The 19,319-nt window shown below is 42.7% G+C and overlaps 2 protein-coding genes across 4 annotated transcripts in view; one reads left to right on the forward strand and one right to left on the reverse strand.

Annotated features, from left to right (window-relative positions):
• The window catches only part of LOC118509657, a 45,667-nt gene extending 37,327 nt beyond the window's left edge, over positions 1 to 8,340 (reverse strand). Inside the window, exons 1-2 of the mRNA XM_036050617.1 lie at positions 7,976 to 8,340; positions 678 to 1,024 (exon numbers count right to left, since the gene is read on the reverse strand). The gene's annotated coding sequence lies outside the window, so the exon portion shown is untranslated. The remainder of the gene's footprint in view (positions 1 to 677; positions 1,025 to 7,975) is intronic.
• A 2,664-nt stretch (positions 8,341 to 11,004) lies between these two features.
• On the forward strand, positions 11,005 to 17,394 carry LOC118509627. 3 transcript variants are annotated; one of them, XM_036050502.1, is made up of 2 exons: positions 11,005 to 16,982; positions 17,036 to 17,394. In XM_036050502.1, exons 1-2 carry the CDS (start codon positions 11,985 to 11,987, stop codon positions 17,120 to 17,122), a joined length of 5,085 nt encoding a protein of 1,694 aa, XP_035906395.1. In that variant the 5' UTR covers positions 11,005 to 11,984; the 3' UTR covers positions 17,123 to 17,394. The 3 variants fall into 3 exon arrangements, with proteins under 3 accessions (XP_035906395.1, XP_035906396.1, XP_035906397.1); XM_036050503.1 differs by having other exon boundaries at positions 11,005 to 11,931; positions 12,202 to 17,394; XM_036050504.1 differs by having other exon boundaries at positions 11,005 to 11,931; positions 14,356 to 17,394.
• Positions 17,395 to 19,319: the final 1,925 nt, after the last annotated feature.

The raw sequence follows: 19,319 nt of genomic DNA on the forward strand, positions 1-19,319 counted from the left end.
TATAACGCTATCCTCATCCGAGCTGAGGAATTAATCAAACAATTATCGCATCGCATGCCGAGGGCAATATACAGAGCAACAAAACAATCGATCGATCGATCGCTATCGTACCGCAGGCCAGAAATCTAACCACCGAACCCGATACCGAAATCAATACTGTTTGCATTGTTCCAACCACCAACTACTACTTTTGCTGCTGCTGCTGTTAGTAACGGTCGCAAGTAAAAATCCCTTGAACTGAAGAATGATTTACTTGCGCACTGTCGCAGCTAATGGAACCTCGTAAATCCCCGATTATTTATGGCCAGTTGCAGATTCCGATTACCATCCGTGCTCGGGATGGTTTTTTTTTTGTTGTTTGCTCTCTACAGGACCCGTGCCTTTCAATAGCGTATGGGACAGGGAGGAATAAAAATGTGGGACTATAAAATTACTTTCAGCATTGTTTATCCCGCCCAAGGTCAAGGAAGTTTATTTGGTGTGCCGTTTGTTGCTGCCTTGTTTTGCTCCCCAGCCCAGCACAGCCCAGCTGCTGGAAACGGAATTCGCTTTGCCATTTATCGCTTTTGATGGACAACTAAAGAAACAAAACAAAGTTCACCCAACTGCTATAAACGCGATAAAATAAAAGACATTATCGTACAGCAAAAAAAAAGAAACATGGCCGCCAGACTTACCTTCAATTTAATTGCTCCAGATAAATCCGGCGATATTTACGGCTGCTTTGTCCAATTCCAACAGTTATCCAATTCATGTGCTTCTCGTTGCGTGCAACGAATCTTAAACAAGGCTTCCGCGATGCCTCGAGGCCACCTCCACCAGATCTTCCTACACTAGATTAGCTAGTTCTGGAAGAATGAGACTTGGCGCACACACTTTCTACTACGAACTATATTCACTCAACACAGCAATTTTCTTAATTAACTTATTATCAGTAGCCATCACGAACCTCTTCCACACTAGCTGTACTTTGTACCACTCAAAACCTCACTCACACACGCAGGCAGAGGAATTAACTCTCACACTACAAAGCGCCACATAAATACGGAAAGAAAGCACACTTCAATAAATAGAACAAAATACGCGCTACGAGCGAAAAACGGAAGCGGAAGTGATTGTTATTTAAATAAATATAAATCACCAGCACTGGCACTACCCCTCACTGACACATTGTCACACACACACACAATGCACACACGCAAGCTTGCACCGCAAACACGGGCAGGAAAATTTCACTGCTCTGACGAATTCAATTTCTGCCGGATTCTGTGTTTCCGGTTTGCACGGAAGTTTTCCACCCATCCGTTCCGGAAGGACTCGCAGTATTGTAGTATTGGAGCTTTTTTCTATGTTCACCGTTTACCGCTTTATACTCCAACAACCGGTGTGTCTATCTTGTTTGAAGCCGTGTACTACATGCTTCTCTTTTTTTTCTGTTGCTTTTTTTCCCTTTGGTTCACCACCCTTCAGGCATGCGAATGTGGAGCGAACTATAAACATCAACGATCGAAAATAGTGCCTGTGAGCTGTTTTCTCGCATCGTCTCGTATGTAAAAGGAGCAGCTAACGATGTTCGCAAACGCTCTGCCGATGGGAAGGGGGCCCCCATCGTGAACGTGTGAAAACCTATTCCATTATAGCCTGATCGAACGGGACAGGGACAGTAAAATCGTACAACAATGGGCATGATGGATGGTGTTGTTGTGGAGAAAAGGTCTTTAGGCGAGGAGATGCGAATGTGTGCCGTGTTATTGTAAGCTCAAAGCGAAGGACCGGCTGGCTTAGAAGGCCGCAGGATAAGGAGAATATTTGATTTTGACCCACCGATCAAGGACGAGATTCGGCAATCGTTTTCAACTGTGCGTTCCTGCACCATAGTTTAGTTCCAAAGCAAGTCTACTTTATTTGAAATTGTATAATGGTATGATTTTGACATACTTTATAATTTGTTTAAATTTGTTTCATAACTGCTATCCGATAAGAGTTTCATTCTAATAAAAAAAGGTTTTATGCTATATAAAGGAGCATGTTCAGAACTCAAAATACAAAGAGGAAATGCTATAGGATATTTGTCAGTACAAGTAATGTGTTCAATCTAAGCTCCAAGAAATCAAAGCTCCCTAAAAGGAAAATTTAATATACTTTAATCAGCAAAGCTAAGTAAAAGTTTAAATGTAATGAGGAAAGCGATGAGGAGCTCATTGCATTTCATTACCAAATGTTCTTGTATATTGTAATTTCTTCTTCTTCCTTGGCGCTACAACCTCGAGAGGTCTCGGCCTGCCATTTCCGGCTTTCTGTGACTTGATTTTACCCGTAGCAAAGTAGTCAGCCCTGCGTACGGGGAGGCGGTCTGGATGGGATTTGAGCCCCGGTCCTGTCGTGTGAAGACCGGCGCCGTTATCGCCTCTGCCATTGGACCGCCCCGATATTATAAGTTAAGTTCAACAAATAACTCTTCTTCTATTTAAATGAACAACAAATGTGAAAATACGGCCATTCTCATTCTCTATTATATTCAAGTAAAAAATAAAACAAATGTATCCGCTACAGAAAGTACAACAACACGTTTCAGCTTACTTTAATTAAACAAAGGACAAAGTATTTTTTAGCTCGATAGGAACACGTAACATCGTATCGCTCAAGGGTTTAGTATTTTTTTATTCTTAAAAGACGGCCTAGCCGTATTACTAACGACTTCGTAATATTTGCTTATAAAGTACTTACAATAAAATAAAAGAATAGTAGTATAACAGGATACTAAAGAGATAAAATGATAATAAAATTATATAATAATAGAATAATCGAATAGTTGAACAATAGAACAATTGAACAAAAGAATATTAGAATAAAGAAAAGAATAAAATTAAAGAATAGTAGAAAAATAGAAATATACAATAAAAGAGTGATAAACTAATAGAAATACAATAGATGAAACATAAACAAACTTTATGAAAGTCTTTAGCAATATTAAAGTATGACAATTTTAAAGCATTAACCGATTTACCAAAGTTCAATGAAAATTTATAAATATTACATTTAAAAATAAAAGTGAAATATTTAAAGAACTAAAATAATTCAATAAGTGAAACTATAATAATTTAGCTATGAAAAATGTTGCACCTCATGAAAAATAAGATTTTTTCATTCGGATAGAACGGTAAAAAGTAAAACTATAATTTAAATTGTTATAAAATTGTTTCAATTAAACGATTTTTTACTCTCCTACGGAAAGTGTGGTCTAATATAAAACATCCAAGTAAAAAAGAAACAAAAATGGCTGCCTATTTGCAAAGCTTCATTACGTACTCGCGGCGTTGTTTTTCGAATCGTTGCCTATGAATGAACATAATATACCGATCATCCTCATTGTTAGCTACACAGGCACACAGATACACACACACACAAACACATTTCCCAGCTTCTTCTCTTCCTGGTCTTTCTCGTAGCAGCGACTAACGAACCACACTTCGCTGGCATATGCCGTCAGCAGAATATCAACGGTGATAAATGGACCTAGAGTATCATTTTCCACATCCACACATCCTCGCACACTTGGCCCCCCCACACACACACACACAGAACCCCACCAAGCTCGTGTGCAAACAGAGAAGCAGCTGAATGCTTCGAACACTCACGCACTAATAGAGGAACACACCTTCTTGCATTCATCGTCCCATCCTGTCTCTCTCTCTCTCTCTCTCTCTCTCTCTCTCGCGCCACCCATTGCCGTACATTGGCGTGTGCCATTTTCCCTTATCAATGCATGATTGTCACTTGCATAGTGCTATATGCTTTTTTGTTTCACTTTTCCTGCTGTGCGCTTCATTTGTGCTAGCGATTTGATTTGCCATTTGTGCCTGTGCACATTTCGCCTGCGGGAATTCATACGGAGCGGAATTGTTTACAATCCCCCCAAGGGAGGTGCCAGGGAAGAATATCGACAGGGAGGGGGGACATTCATTTGTGGCGATTGATTTTTAAGTTTGTTGGCTTCCCCCTACTGTCCATTAGATGGTTATTGTTATTGGACCCATTTCGAATTGAAAGCATATTGAATACGGTTTATGAAGTCGCCGGATCGAGAAGGCGACATCATCGTATGGGATAGAAATTGTTATTGTGATTTGAAATGCATACATAAAGGAGCTTTCAAAGTACAATCACGTGGTGCTATGCTTAAGAGTCCTTACCGAGTTGGGTTTTTTTTCTAAATGTAAGCTTCGTCTCTTTAAATAAATCATTTCAACCTCTTAAACGTTTCCATAGCGTTGCTCCATGATTTGTTATGACCAGTTCAAAATCGCTACCTTATCATTAGGAGGGACAGAATTTGAACTCTCCAGTGGGACCGGGATTGTTCTGTACCCGTGCTTATGCAATGCATACATATTCAAATGCCAGCAAAAGGCAGCATAAGCTTAGGGAAGGAACTGATGGATTATTCACCCCGGTCGTCCTGCGTCCTCCGTGCAGGGCCGTTATTGCCCTTACTCGACACAATTTTCATGAATCGATAGGAAATAAATTATTCTACCTGGCTCAGACAGTCACCTAAGCTTAGGAAAATTGTCGTCGTCGGCAATGATGCTAGATTAATAGATGCAGATGTAATTGGATACAGCTTTATGCGGACCATTCGTCTGACCTGATCGATTTAATGACTGTGCTGAGCCTGAGCAGTCAGGTAAAAGTTTAAAAGACTTTTGGTTTCCTACTGAAGGGAGGAGTAAGGGCTTATCGTTGATCGCTACTCTTTCGTACATTGCTAAGCCAATACGGTTTTAAATAGTATATCTTGACGCTGTTGGGCGGTTTGGTTGTTGAAGCGATAGCGACCCTGATCTTAACACAGTAGGCTCGGGGTTCAACTCCCATTCGAACCTTCGTAATGAGGACTCACTATCCAACTACGTTGTGGGACGAATAAGTCTACTAAACCAGAATTGGCAGGCCTTATTCCTATGTGAGATCGTTAAGCTAAGTTCCAATTAAGTTTAGGAATTCCAATATGCCTTGATGGCAGTTTATTTTTGAAATAAAATCAAAAACAAAACTGGTCAAACACAACATGATTGTTCGCTTTTTCGATGATAAGAATTGAGGGCACTTCAACTTCTTTCCAATATCGATTGAATCGTATTCGCATGGTTTTCTCGTTTTCTTTTTCGGTACAGCCCATAGGCCCTGGTTCTCTTACGAACCATGTTATCAGTTGTTTCAGGACCAGCAGCGCAACAGAAAAAACAGGATTTGTTCTTGTTCCATGTACATGTTATCAGCATGGCAGAAAACTTTTTCACCGACACACCAACACACCAACACACACACTACACATCACATACACACAACCGGTAATCCTCGTGTATCCTGAACGTCCTCCGTCCGTTCCTCTGTCCTTCCGTTGTCTATCCTATCCTGAGTCTTGATTTGTCTGTTCACTCTACGCTCTCAATCTGTCCCCGTTCGCTGGCGCTCTCCTTCCTTACGCTCACCGCCTGCTAAAAGCTTTACCCACGACGCTAGCTCGTTCCGAAAGGTTTGTCCCTCCCTTACGCCTCCTACCCTCCCCCTTGGCAGCCCTGTCTTCACCCCCAGCTTTTCACGGTAAAGTTTTCTCACGTTTTGCTACGAGTATTATCGCAACAAAGTAGAATCCTGTTGCGTCAGTTCGGCGTGGTTATCCTGGGACTGTGTGTAACATCCTTGCGGCCCCGAAGCGGGCCTGATGAGGGTCAGGTGTGCGTCAGGCAAAACCCACCAACCAACTGAAGTAAAAAACAAAAAAAGAAAGCGAAAAAAAACCGACGACGGATGGCTGAGCTCATCATCAACTCTCTTTCGCTGGTGGGGATATTATTGTTTCCTCCTGTGTTTTGCTGTTGTTTTTTTTTTCTGTTTGTTTCTTTGGCCAACTGATGCGGATGGGTCCATCTCCCAGTTGACTTCTATCGGATTGCTCCATCTACTTCCACTGGGCGCGTTTTTGTTTGGTAGATCTTCCATAAAATAGGAGACTTCTTTCAGCCATGCCGCGGCCGAATGTCACATACGCACACACGCTCGCAAGCATTCTCGTTTGGCGGACGAATTTCTCATCCGTTCCGCAAAAGCTTTTACGGAACGATGGAGCACAAATTCACAGATCGGGCCCAGGAACTTCCGTGCGCGATACAGGACAACGAGCTCGATTGCATGTATTGTCGTCTGCATGCTGCTTGAACGCCAAGGACATAGACATACCAAAAAAAGAAAAACACTCACACACATGTACCAGTGTCTCACAATCGGAGGGGTAGAAGAGTGAATTTTTGTTTTAGTTTTTGTCTATACAAATTCCCTTTCAATTGTTGATGATTGCTTGATCCAATAGGTTAGTTATCCAGGTGTGATAAAGGAAACTTCACTTTACTATTAACAAATCTCGGAATTGTACGACGATTTCCCGAGTAATATGTCTTTCAAGGAACAAGTTCTCCTTGATGTTTGATGCTATCCTTTCAATTCGTCCTTCAAGAAAAGGATCACGGCTTTGACTGCAGTGCCACAATCGAAACAAGCTCTTGAAGAGTTGTGAGCCAGAAAAGCTAGCTCAACACAATTAGAGAAAGTTTTTGACAGAAATCGATTTTAATTGCCATTTCATCTAGCGTCGATAAATCCCGGTGAAATGTTTTGCCGTTTGGATTCTCTGAACCTCTGTAGGTGTGTATTTTTTTTTTTGTAACTGCCTTTTCCACTGCCTTCATCTTCATTTCAACCGCTTTCCAACTTCAGCACAAATTATCGTCATCAAGGATAGAAACTTCACGAATTCGGAGCTTCCTTCCTTATCACACCCAACCTCACAAATCTCATATGCTAATTAATATCAATAATCATTCGACGACCTCGATTTTCCAAACCGCCCACACACACACACACACTTCGCTGGTGTGGTTTCCAGTGACCTTTTTGCATCCTCCCCGAGCGTATCTCCGGTTTTTCTCCGGAGATCGCACGCAGGTATGCTCTCCCACTCCGTCTCACGCGCTTTCCTTTACTCGTGAGCTCTCACTGACCTCCGCGTTCTACCCTGTATCATCCCCACATTGTTGGGGTTGGATGCTGGGATGTTCCTTTCCGCGTGTTCCCTACTGCTACCAGCGGTTCCGTATTGTTCATACGCATATAGACAAACGCACACACTGACACACTCACGCAACGTGGAAAAAATCGTTCATTCTGGAGGCAAAATCAATCCAATGATGATGTTCCCGTTCCCTCGCACCGGAGTTTTGGTGGAGTTTTCCTTAGGCTCAATGCTCCCTGACCACCCATCGGAGAGCTTGTTAATCGTAATATTCTTGAATAATGCTCGTTGAATCGATGGTAAAACTTCATCTCTACGCGCTTAAAGCCAGCCAGCTTGAACTCCGACATTAGCATCTCCACCGATGAAGTCTTTGTAGCGATCTTTGCTGCGAGTTTTTCGAGGGCGAAAAGTTCCCAAACCCCTGTAGAATTACCCCTCGGGTTTTTCATGAAAATGGACCACACACACAAGTTTAACGAATCCGGTGCTACTTCAACTCCCTCTGAGTGTCCGCTCGACAGGAATCCCATAATGTCGTTTGCGGAGGCTCAGGCAAGTAACAGGGTCATTTAAAAAGTCATATCCATAAAACCTTTCGACTTTCACTGACTAGCCAAACACACGGACGCACGCACACAGACACACATACGCACGCACTCACACACAGTTACAGATCTTATCTACAGCACCAGGACACCGCAGGTACAGGTGCCTCTCATTATCCGTACAGGACAACGGAGGTCACACACACACACACATACACGCACACTCGAAGAAGTATCTTCAGCCGTTTGCATCTGCACTGAAAAGGAATGCTTTTTCGACCACAAAAACGCACTCATCTGTGTCTCCGGTGGAAGACACGCCGAAAGCCACACACATTCCGTAGACACTACTAACCATGTTCACCTCCATGACCACTCACACTCCACCGTTTCACCTCCACCACGTCACCACCAACCCCGTTCCCCCGGGTAGGGGGGGAGCGTTCTGGGGGTCCCGATTACCGCTCCTTTACTCTCCCTTTCCCGTGTCCTCCCCTTTTGGCCACCCCGCTCACGGGAGTTGGAGCGACACTGGAGGCGACCCGTCTGGATGATGCGCAAAGGCAAAGCTGCAGTCCTGCAGTTTTGCAAGTGTGTTCGAGCACGCGATAACCGATGCGGACGCGCGGTCCGTACGCGCCACAGTTTCCGACGGCACTGAGCCAAAGCCGATCGGGCGCGCTTTTGGCCCTGCGTTGGTTTCGGGCCTCCCACGGCAAACCCGCCTGTGCTGGGCTGGTGCTGTGCGCACGTGTGGATTTGTGCCTGTGCGCGCACGTGTGCCTGCTCTGGGTCGCCTGCCCGGTGCCGAGAGTGCTCGCGAGAGTGAAGCAGAAAGAGCAGAAATGGGGACAGAGCAGTTGCTTCCCGTCCGGAGAGCGATTTTTCGAGTCGCACGATTTCACCATGGACGGAGCACTATGGGCGCATCGCGAGGGTTGATGTCGTCATCAGAAGGTTACAATAATTGTGGGCTGTTCAAGAAAACACTTCAACATCTTAATATTAGAAATCGATTTGTTGCATAGCAATACAATAAAGAATATTTTAATTTAAATTTTCATCAACATCAAGATCATTATCAGATTTAAATATCTTTTTAGTACAATAATCAATTAATCTTAAAATTGTACAGAAATTCAAAATAAGTACCAACTCCAATAAATGTAAACAAATGATCCATCCAACTCTTTGTCTTTCTCAAGTGTACGGTCCAAAAACGCACGCGAAGCACACGGCGACCTGGACTAGAGCAAAAACGGTTCGGAGAGCAGCTATCCGATTCCTCCAAAAAATAGAGGACCAAAAACCCATTCTCTCTACGCGCGAGAGTTCCTCAAGTCCGTGAGGGGGAGAGATTTGGTTGAACACGTTTTCCGTGCCTTCTCGAAGCGCGCTGGTACAGCGTTCGCCAGCTGCTGAGATATCCTGTTGCTTGTGAAACGGTGACCTACCTACCTACCTGCCTGCCTGAGCCTGTACGATGGAGACGCCTGGTGCGGGATGCTGGTGTTTTGATATGCTAGGAATGCAGCGGGCTGGGCTTGAAAGTGAAGTGGTCCACGGTACTGACGGATTTAGCAAATGAAGTGTTAATGTTTCTCAATAGTTTTGCTATCGATGCGATAGCATGCGTGCTGCTGTGGCTCGATCAAAGGCCCATTTGTAGCTCGTTAAACCGCCGCACAATAGAAGGTGCTGGAGACAAATTTTCAATCTCGCTGGTTAAAAGTGGACCAATGATGGAATGTTGGTTCTCAATTTGTGATTTGAAATAAGTTTATCGCTTGTTTTATTCGAAATGGAACGCTAATTGAATAAAGGAGTAGTTGTTAAAAGCATTGAATCTTTCGATTATGTTAAATTGTATTTTTGTTTAACTATATGTTGTGGGCATTCGATTATTTATTTACAACACTTAATCATACATATTTATATGTGAAACCGAAAAGAAATGAATGAACCCGCTAATGGGATATAAACTATTTTTGTATGATAGTTTTGAGCATCTCCGTTTAACAATCTTGAGCTATTGAAGCAAACACGGACTAGTGTGATGTGTATGTGCCTTTTTCATGTTGTTATACTTAAGCTTTAGTTCGATAAGATTTGAATGTACACAAAATTGAGTTGAAGAGATAAGTTGAAGACAAAGGAATAAGGGGGTATTATTGTTGTTGTCTGTAGATTGTTAGTTAAAATAAAAACAAACTGGTCACGAAAATGTGTACTTATTTGCCTTTAGGTAAAAGTTGTGGAGAAACCTAACTGACGCGGACAGCAAGAATCTTCTTCTTGCTTGGCACTACAACCTAGAGAGGTCTCGGCGAGCCATTTCTGGCTTTCTGTGACTTGATTTTACCCGTAGTAAAGTAGTCAGCCTTACGTACGGGGAGAAGATCTGGATGGGATTTGAGCCCCGGTCTTGCCGTATGAAGACCGGCGCCGTTATCGCCTCGACCACCGGACCGATAATTGTACTGGACAGCAAGAATAATTTTGTTTCAGTTTTATAAGTAATACAAAGGGCCTACAAACGTTTTGCTTTTTGTTACACTTTTCATAACCCTTTATACATATTTGACCTTTCTGTAAAATTTTGTGTTATTTTTACAGTAAGTTTCCTGTTATAGTAATCCTTTTAAAGGGAATTATACTGGATATGTTCACAATTTTCACAATACTCATTCATGGCTTGAACATCTGATAGCTAAAGCATTTGCCAAACTAATACATATTCCGAAACCATTTTTAAAAAGCCATACGTCATAAAAACTTTAAATGAATTAATATACATGGATTGTCATGAATATTCTAAATTTAAACATGCAAAAAATATCAGCGTTTAAAAGATCATTAAAACAGCATAATAGATAGCCAAAAACGATAAATAAAATGATACAAAAATAAGTAAATTTTATTAATAAAAGTCGCTTCAAACTTTTTGTATTTTGGGAACGATTTTTAAAATCACAACATATGCTCTTCAAAATAGGTCTTCATAAAATACTTCAATACTTAAATACTTAAATAATGCAATCTTCAATGATACCAAGTAGTTGGATAGTCAGTCCTATCCATGGGGTAGCTTCCCAGATGGGATTTGAACCCTGGTCCTGCTGTGTGAAGACCAGCACCGCTGTCACATTTACTACCGGCCCGAGTTTAGCAATATCTTATAGGTTTTATTTGATTCTCAAAACCAAGTGTTCCTACAGTTGTGGTGTGGTGCCCTTTCGCGATTCGAAGAAGAAAGTCTCTCGCTACTAACGTGAACGGATAATTGCCTGTAAATAAGCAACACGACGAAGCTGTTTTATTTATTTATTATTTAATGATTACGGACTGATGAATGTGACAATACGCACATTTACAACTGTTGGATTCCTAAATAGGTTAGGGTAGGCGCCTAAAGTTAGGCTCAACGCACCCATCGCTCTTATCAGAGTCCTACACCCCAAATGTCAAACATTGTGACGTCCGAGGAGAAGGAGGAAAAGCAGAATTAAATAAAACGGTTAGTTCTGATCGGTCGGTCCTCGCGTCACCACGCACATAATCAGTATTTCATTTATAATACAATTTTACGGCGTCATTCCTGCGCGCCACCATTTTGGTCCTTCGAGCCGGATCGGAAACAGTGCCTACTGTTCTACGTTCGCGTATGTAAGTGCGTATCAGCTTACACGATCCTAAGTGAAATTTTACTGAACTTTGCGTGTGCAAGTGTAAGTGCGTATCAGCTTACACAGCCTTGAAGGCGTATCAATTCAAGGAGTGCGTGCGTGTGTGCACGATCATCGCGATCAAATCCGTTTAGTGTGTCCCATTGTGTGTGAGTGCTTAACAAACTCACACAATCCTTGAATGCGCATCAGTTCGAGGAATGGCCCTAAGCGTGAGTGTCTAAGTGTACATCAACTTTCACAAACCTTTTCTATACGTATATACGTTTTCGTATACGTTTCTATAAGACGAACTGAACTTGTTAATTCGTGTTAATACGAAGTGCATAACATTTATCCAACACACATTAGTGAACATTAAATTCTGTGCTGTAGTGTTTGAACATTGACTCATCTTGTGACCTGCATTCCTGTTCGTACGTGTTGGTGTGCGGTTGTATTTCTCCGTAGTCGTGCGTGTTCCTGTTCATTCGCGGGCGTTCGTGTGCGTGGCTCCTGTTCGTTCGAGATTGTTCCTGTGTGTTCCTGTTCGTGTGTGTGGCTCCTGTCCATTCCTGATCGTTCCTGTTTGTTCCTGTTCATCACGGAGTAGCGGTAAATCGTCACGTCGAAATCCCCTCGGTCGGTGAGTCGTTGACAAACAAAGTATAGGGTATTGGAATCAAGTCAGAACAGAATATGAGCACGATGCCTGTAGAACGGTCCCCGCAGGCTGCAACGCAGAAGGAGGTGCCGAGTTCCGATGAATCGTTCGAGGTTGAAATGAGTAATGCACCGAAAGACTTAATACGGATGCGGCTTAGCTTGATTGTGGAGCAGTTGCAGGAAGAATTGGCTGATTTACAAAGTGATCCTTCTTCCTCTATCATTCCTGCGGTCAAACGGCGTACGGAAGCGATGGCTACAAGGTACCAGGACTTCCAAGAAATGCTATTTAGCGAGGGTACATGTACACAAGAAGACTTGGCTCGCGAACGTGAGTACCATGGTATTTATCGGAAACTCACAAACACAATCGAGAAACTGTGTATTAAGGAAGAAAAGTTTGTGATAGAACCGGTTCAGGTACAGCAAGCACCAATTATAGTACAACAACATGCATTGCCGGCATCTCTACCAACATTTGATGGAACGTATGCAAATTGGCCAAAATTCAAAGCCATGTTTTTGGATATCATCAAAAAGAGCAGCGATAGTGATGCAGTCAAAATTTACCATCTGGACAAAGCGTTAGTAGGTTCCGCAGCAGGAACGTTGAACGCCAACTTAATGACAAGCATAACGTTCGATCAAGCTTGGCAATTCGTAGAAACCAGATTCAATAACCCGCGTGTGATTGTTGATGAACATATCAAGGGGCTGTTAAACATGCCGCACGCTCGTAGCGAATCGTCAAAGGAACTGAGACTACTTCTCAAAACATGTACACACTACTTGAACGGGTTGAAGAATATGGACCAGCCAGCAGATGGTTTAAGCAAATTAATCATCAACTATTTGTTGACTTCTCGATTTGACCCCGACACACGGAAACTTTGGGAAAGAACATTATATCAAGGAGAGTTTCCCGATCTTGATGAAACGATCAATTTCTTAAAAACCCAGTGTGAAGTGCTAGAAAGATGCAATGCAGAATCAAGTTCAAAACACAACAAAGACACTCGTGCTCACATTGCGGTACCATCATCAAGCCCACCAGTTTCATCATCTGACATGTCTGCTAGGTGCGACATTTGTTCGGAATTGCATTACATTTCCAAGTGTCCACAATTTCTCGCTCTGACAATCGATGACAGAATTTCCCGAATTCGTCAGCTATCACGGTGCAACAATTGTTTTGGCAAAAACCATAACGTAAATAAATGCAAGTCCAAATTTACATGCCGCATATGCAAGAATAGACATCACACATTGTTGCACAGAGCACATACTAACAACAACAACAACCCATCGACCGTTAGCATGCAAAACACAACAACACAGCCAACGATCTTGCTCGCAACAGCTATAGTTTTGATTGAAGATAAAACGGGAAAGAAACACCCTGCTCGTGCACTTCTTGATAGCGGATCACAGTCGAACTTTATATCAAACAGATTAGCTCAAGTACTACGATTGGAAAAGACATCTGTAGAAATTCCTATAATTGGAATCGGCGGTAACATCGACAGCCACGTTCGCAATAAACTAGTAACAACCATACATTCCCGCTGCTCCAATTACAAAACAAAAACAGAACTGCTAGTACTAAAGAAACCTGCTGCAGATTTGCCTTGTCAAAACATTTCTATCCATACTGATCAAATGCCTTCATGCATAACACTAGCTGATCCTCTATTCTATTGTTCAGCAAAAATCGATATCATCTTGGGAGCAGAACATTTTGCTGAAATCATCAAAGGGGGACGCCTAAAGATCAATAATGGATTACCAGCACTACAAGAATCTGAACTCGGTTGGTTAGTAAGTGGCAAGGTGGTAGCATCACAAGCCCATACACCAATAATCAGCGCTGTCTCAATAACACCTATCGATGAATTAATGCAACGATTCTTCGATACCGAAGAACTTTCATCGAACGATGCAAATTGGACTGAAGAAGAAACATGCTGTGAAACCATGTATCAAGACAGCACAAGCCGCGATGAGCAAGGCAGATACATCGTCCGGTTGCCGATAAAAGTAGATCTGATAAAGGCAATAGGAGACTCAAAAATCATGGCAAATCGTCGGTTCTTGGCATTAGAGCGTAGATTACAACGTGAACCAGACACTCGCGCTGCTTATGTCCAATTTATGAAAGAATACGAACATCTAGGTCACATGAGTCCTGTGAAACATGAAACTGAATCATCAACGCTAGCGTATTATATCCCGCATCACCCTGTGTTTAAGGCCGAAAGTACAACAACAAAATGCAGGGTGGTTTTTGATGCATCCGCCAAAACTACTTCAGGATACTCTCTCAATGACGTTCTAATGAGTGGGCCAAATATTCAACAAGATTCTTTATACATTTTGTTACGTTTTCGAACCTATCTGATTGCAGCCACCGCAGATGTAGAAAAAATGTATAGGCAGGTATTGATCCATCCTGAAGACCGATCGTTGCAAAGAATCTTGTGGAGAGAATCTTCTGATCAGCCCATCCAAGAGTATCAGCTAAACACAGTCACATACGGGACAGCATCGGCACCATTTCTAGCGATCAGGACATTAAAGCAAATCATTTGTGACCATGGTGACGAATTTCCGAATGCAGCCAAAAAGCGAGATGATTTTTACGTAGACGATTTTGTCTCGGGAGCTGATTCAATCGATGATATCAAACAGTTGTACTCCGAAGCAACTCGATTGCTAGCAAAGGGAGGTTTTCCTCTCCGGAAATGGACTTCCAACAATCCAGATTCATTGGTTGAACTCAACAGAGCTCAAATTGCAACTCTTCCTGATGATGATTCGAATGCACATGTATCAACACTTGGTCTTATTTGGCGGCCAAATCCAGACACGCTCACCATCAAGATAATCGATCCTGATAATTCTCAGAAGCTATCCAGCAGAACTGTTCTTTCTTATATTGCCAAAATATACGATCCTTTAGGCATTATAGACCCTGTTAAGGCGTTAGCCAAACAAATCATGCAGCAAATCTGGGAATTGAAGAAACTTGATCCAAAGTGTTGGAATTGGGATGATGAACTTCCGTTACATCTGCAAAACACATGGCTTCATTTCCAAAATCATCTTAAGCCTCTTCGTGATCTTCAAATTCCACGAGCAGTTATTCATAGATCCATTCAAGGTGTACAACTGCATGTGTTTTGTGACGCATCTGAGAAAGGGTACGGTGCCTGCTGCTATGTCCGCGATGACAACGAGGTATGCAACGTGACTACTCGCTTATTGGTGTCTAAATCTAAAATTGCTCCCATAAGTCAAAAAAGAACAATCGCACAATTAGAGTTGTGTGCAGCAAAGCTAGGTAGCGATCTTTATGCAAAGATAAGAGAAGCAATTCCATCCATATCAAACGTCATGTTTTGGACAGACTCTATGATAGTTTACCATTGGCTGCAATCTCCACCACAGTACTGGAAGACGTTTGTCGCGAATCGCGTTTCTCAAATTCAACACACTACAAAGGGTTTTCATTGGCGACACGTTCCTGGATGTGACAATCCTGCAGATTTGGTTTCTCGCGGTTGCCTCGGTTCCGAGCTTCTACATGAGACGAAATGGTGGCAGGGTCCAAGCTGGCTATCTCTTCCTGAACAATTCTGGCCACAAACCATTGCAGCAAACCAGAATGTTATAGCTGAACAAGAAAAACGAACACAACCTGTACTGTCTCATGTTGCCATCGAATCCCCACTTCAAGATATATTTCTTCGCTACTCATCAATAACAAAACTTCGCCGAATGGTTGGGTATTGGATACAATACTTCAAAATCTTGCAAAAGAAAATGTCTCCAACCAGAGTGCTCTGTAGTCAGAGCATTAGAGAAGCAGATATTGCGTTGTGTCGGCTGGTACAAGCCACGCACTTCAATCCGGAAATAACGGCATTAAAGGCAGGAAATCCAGTAGCATCATCGTCACCAATGAAATGGTTCAACCCACAATGGGGAAGTGACGGAATAATTCGTGTCGGAGGTCGCTTAACCTACTCAGCCCAGCCGGAACATCAAAAGCATCCGATAATTCTTCCGAGCAAGCATCCGTATTCAGTACTGTTAGCCAACTTCTACCATCTCCAACTCTTACACGCTGGACCTCAACTCATGCTCAACACTATCCGTCAGCGGTACTGGATCATTGGTGGCAGAAATCTTGTAAAGCGAATTTATCACAACTGTCTGACTTGTTTCCGCGCCAAACCCAAAATGCTTTCGTCAATGATGGCAGATCTACCTCCACCGAGGGTGATTGCTGCCAGGCCATTCTCTGTAAGTGGCATCGACTACTGCGGTCCTGTGTACGTGAAGGGTACACACCGCCGTGCTACTTCCACCAAAGCCTTTGTGGCAATCTTCGTTTGTTTCACGACAAAGGCTGTTCACATCGAACTTGTGTCGAGCCTAACAACAGAAGCATTCTTGGCAGCCCTTAGAAGGTTCATCGCTCGTCGTGGAGTAATCTCAGAGCTGTATTCGGATAATGGGACAACCTTCAAGGGAGCTGCCAACGAGCTGAACAAACTCTACCAACTTCTTCATTCCGAAGATTATCAAGGCAAGGTCAATGCCTGGACCCTGGAGCGCGGTATCAACTGGAACTTCATTCCGCCACGCGCGCCGCATTTTGGTGGACTCTGGGAGTCTGCCGTGAAATCGGCCAAACATCATCTCCTGCGCACCATGGGCTCTTCATCTTTTACTTTCGAGGACATGACGACGATACTGGCGGAGATCGAAGGATGTCTCAACTCTCGTCCTATCACTCCAATGTCCGAGGATCCCAGTGATTTGACAGCGTTAACACCGGGACACTTCTTGACTGGTGAAAATCTACAATTGCTTCCTTCAATCAACCTGACGCAGATTCCAATCAACCGTCTTACGCACTGGCAGATTATTCAGCAGCAACTCCAGCGGTTCTGGAAAAGATGGCGCACGGAATACTTGCAAAAATTGCAAGCTCGTAGTAAATGGTTAACTAAGGGAAAAGAGCAAGTAAGAGTAGGTCAACTGATCATCATTCATGAAGACAACGTTCAACCTTCTAGATGGCCATTGGCGCGAATCACGAAGATCCACCCCGGAAGGGACAATATTATTCGAGTAATATCTGCCAAGACTATCAAGGGAAATGAAGTAACTCGACCCATAGCAAAAATCTGTTTGATTCCCGAGATTGATAGATCAGATCCAACGGAAGATAAAATTTAATAAATTTTAGGTGGCAGGATGTTGGATTCCTAAATAGGTTAGGGTAGGCGCCTAAAGTTAGGCTCAACGCACCCATCGCTCTTATCAGAGTCCTACACCCCAAATGTCAAACATTGTGACGTCCGAGGAGAAGGAGGAAAAGCAGAATTAAATAAAACGGTTAGTTCTGATCGGTCGGTCCTCGCGTCACCACGCACATAATCAGTATTTCATTTATAATACAATTTTACGGCGTCATTCCTGCGCGCCACCAACAACGAAGCTGTTTTATTGTACTTAAAAGCGCCACAAAAAATAGCAGAATCACTGTTGGTGATATGCTTATTCTAATGCTAATAATATTTGATTCGTTGGGCTAAAAACAATTGTTCAACCCTTAATCCTTGATAGAAATCCTAAGAGTAACTTCAAATCAAATTAATCAACCCTCTTATAATAAAAAAAAACTTTTAATGTGAGCAGTAAGTTGGTTACCAACAAACAAGTTATTTAAAATGTAAATGTCTAAAAGTTAATAAAGATGAAACCATTTTTTGCCATTTTTATTGCGGGCACCTAATCAAACTCTACACATACCAAACATTCTCACATACCACCTCCATATACACAGTAAAGAATTCTAGCTGAAAAACACAGCCATAAAACAACACTCATACACAGACGGTGGTGTGCGAGTCTAATTTCCAGCGCTTTCCTAATTCCGTTTTCTCTGCTCGACTTACGCTTCGTCTTCGTTTTGTTTGGCCCGCGCCCTTTCGCACGGTAACAAGCTCATAACGTACGACCGGCGTAGCACCATCGGCCAGCTTCGTACCAGCACCAGACCCAGGGAACGGAACAAACCCGTAACCGGAACCACACGACCGGAAAAGACAATTTGAAGCGGAAATGTGTTGTGCGTTGTTGGGCTGAGCGAACCATCTTTCGACTACATCTTCACCGGCGAAGTGCGCCTGACGGTATGCAATCGTTTTGCAAGCGTTTTTTCGAAACAGCGCTCAGCATCGCCCTATGTCCGGATGCAAACAAACCGTTGAGCTCGTACTTGCACGTTCTACTGCAATGCAAATCCGTCCGTTGGCTTGTTGCGCTGGTCAGAGTGTTGCTTCGTCCCGAGCTAGCTTGCTGGTACATTAATGTAGCTCCGTTTCACAGCTTTCTTTTATCCATTCGATTTTGTTTTAGGTCCCGCACTTCTATCTCCTGCCTTTATACTCTAACCTTTGCTGTGCTTGGTAGATGTTTGCAAACCATCAGGCCAAATATTCTACCACAACCGTGCGCTACCATTTCCCAACCGTGAATGGGATTTTCGCAGTCGAAAAATAGTCGAAATTGTCTAACGGAAGACCACGGTGAGGTGAGGTTGAAAATTCGTTATGAATTTAAATTAGATTTTCCGTACCTTCAGCATGGTTTTGTTTGTTTGTGTGAGGAGTATGTGTATGGCTACGTCGTTATATTTGTGTTGTTGGTGGAGCATATTTGGCATCGTAGAGGTACACTGGAGCAACACTGGTTAGCGGTTTGCTGGATGCATATTAAAGTGAGGTCATATTCATTGTCAGCCAAGGAAATGCCAACTTGGGGAGTCTAGTGTTCAGAAAAGACAGCGGGTTAGGCGGTTATGATTCTGTGTGTGATTGTGTGTGTGTGTGGAGAGAGTGCAATGAAATGGGGTCATTTTTTGGTGTGTTGCAATTTGCACTTTCGTTTATTGGCACGATGCTCAGTGAATGTTCACCGTCGTCGGATTAGCTAAGGATTAAATGCAAACCCAAAACAACAGGGGAGCAGGAGAGCAACAATTGAAAATAATAGAGGAGAATCTATTTGCATCGTGCTTATGCATAAGCCGTGGATGATTTGAAATAAAGGACAAAAACAGATCTTTCTGTTGTCTTTCTTTTAGTTCTTTCCAGGGGTTTTTGTTTTAAGCCGTTGTCTATGAACTAAAAGTTTTTCGGAAACTAGAATACGTGAGGATTATTCTTCTCTTTCATCGTTAAAGTAATAAAGTTGCCATTATCTATGCCATTGAATTGGTTAAAGATTCCTTGCGAATAAAATAAAGCAGGATAATGATCCTTTAAAGTAAAAATTACAACTAGTACCGTCCAT

Source organism: Anopheles stephensi, chromosome 3, assembly GCF_013141755.1.
Source record: "Anopheles stephensi strain Indian chromosome 3, UCI_ANSTEP_V1.0, whole genome shotgun sequence".
NCBI lineage: Eukaryota > Metazoa > Arthropoda > Insecta > Diptera > Culicidae > Anopheles > Anopheles stephensi.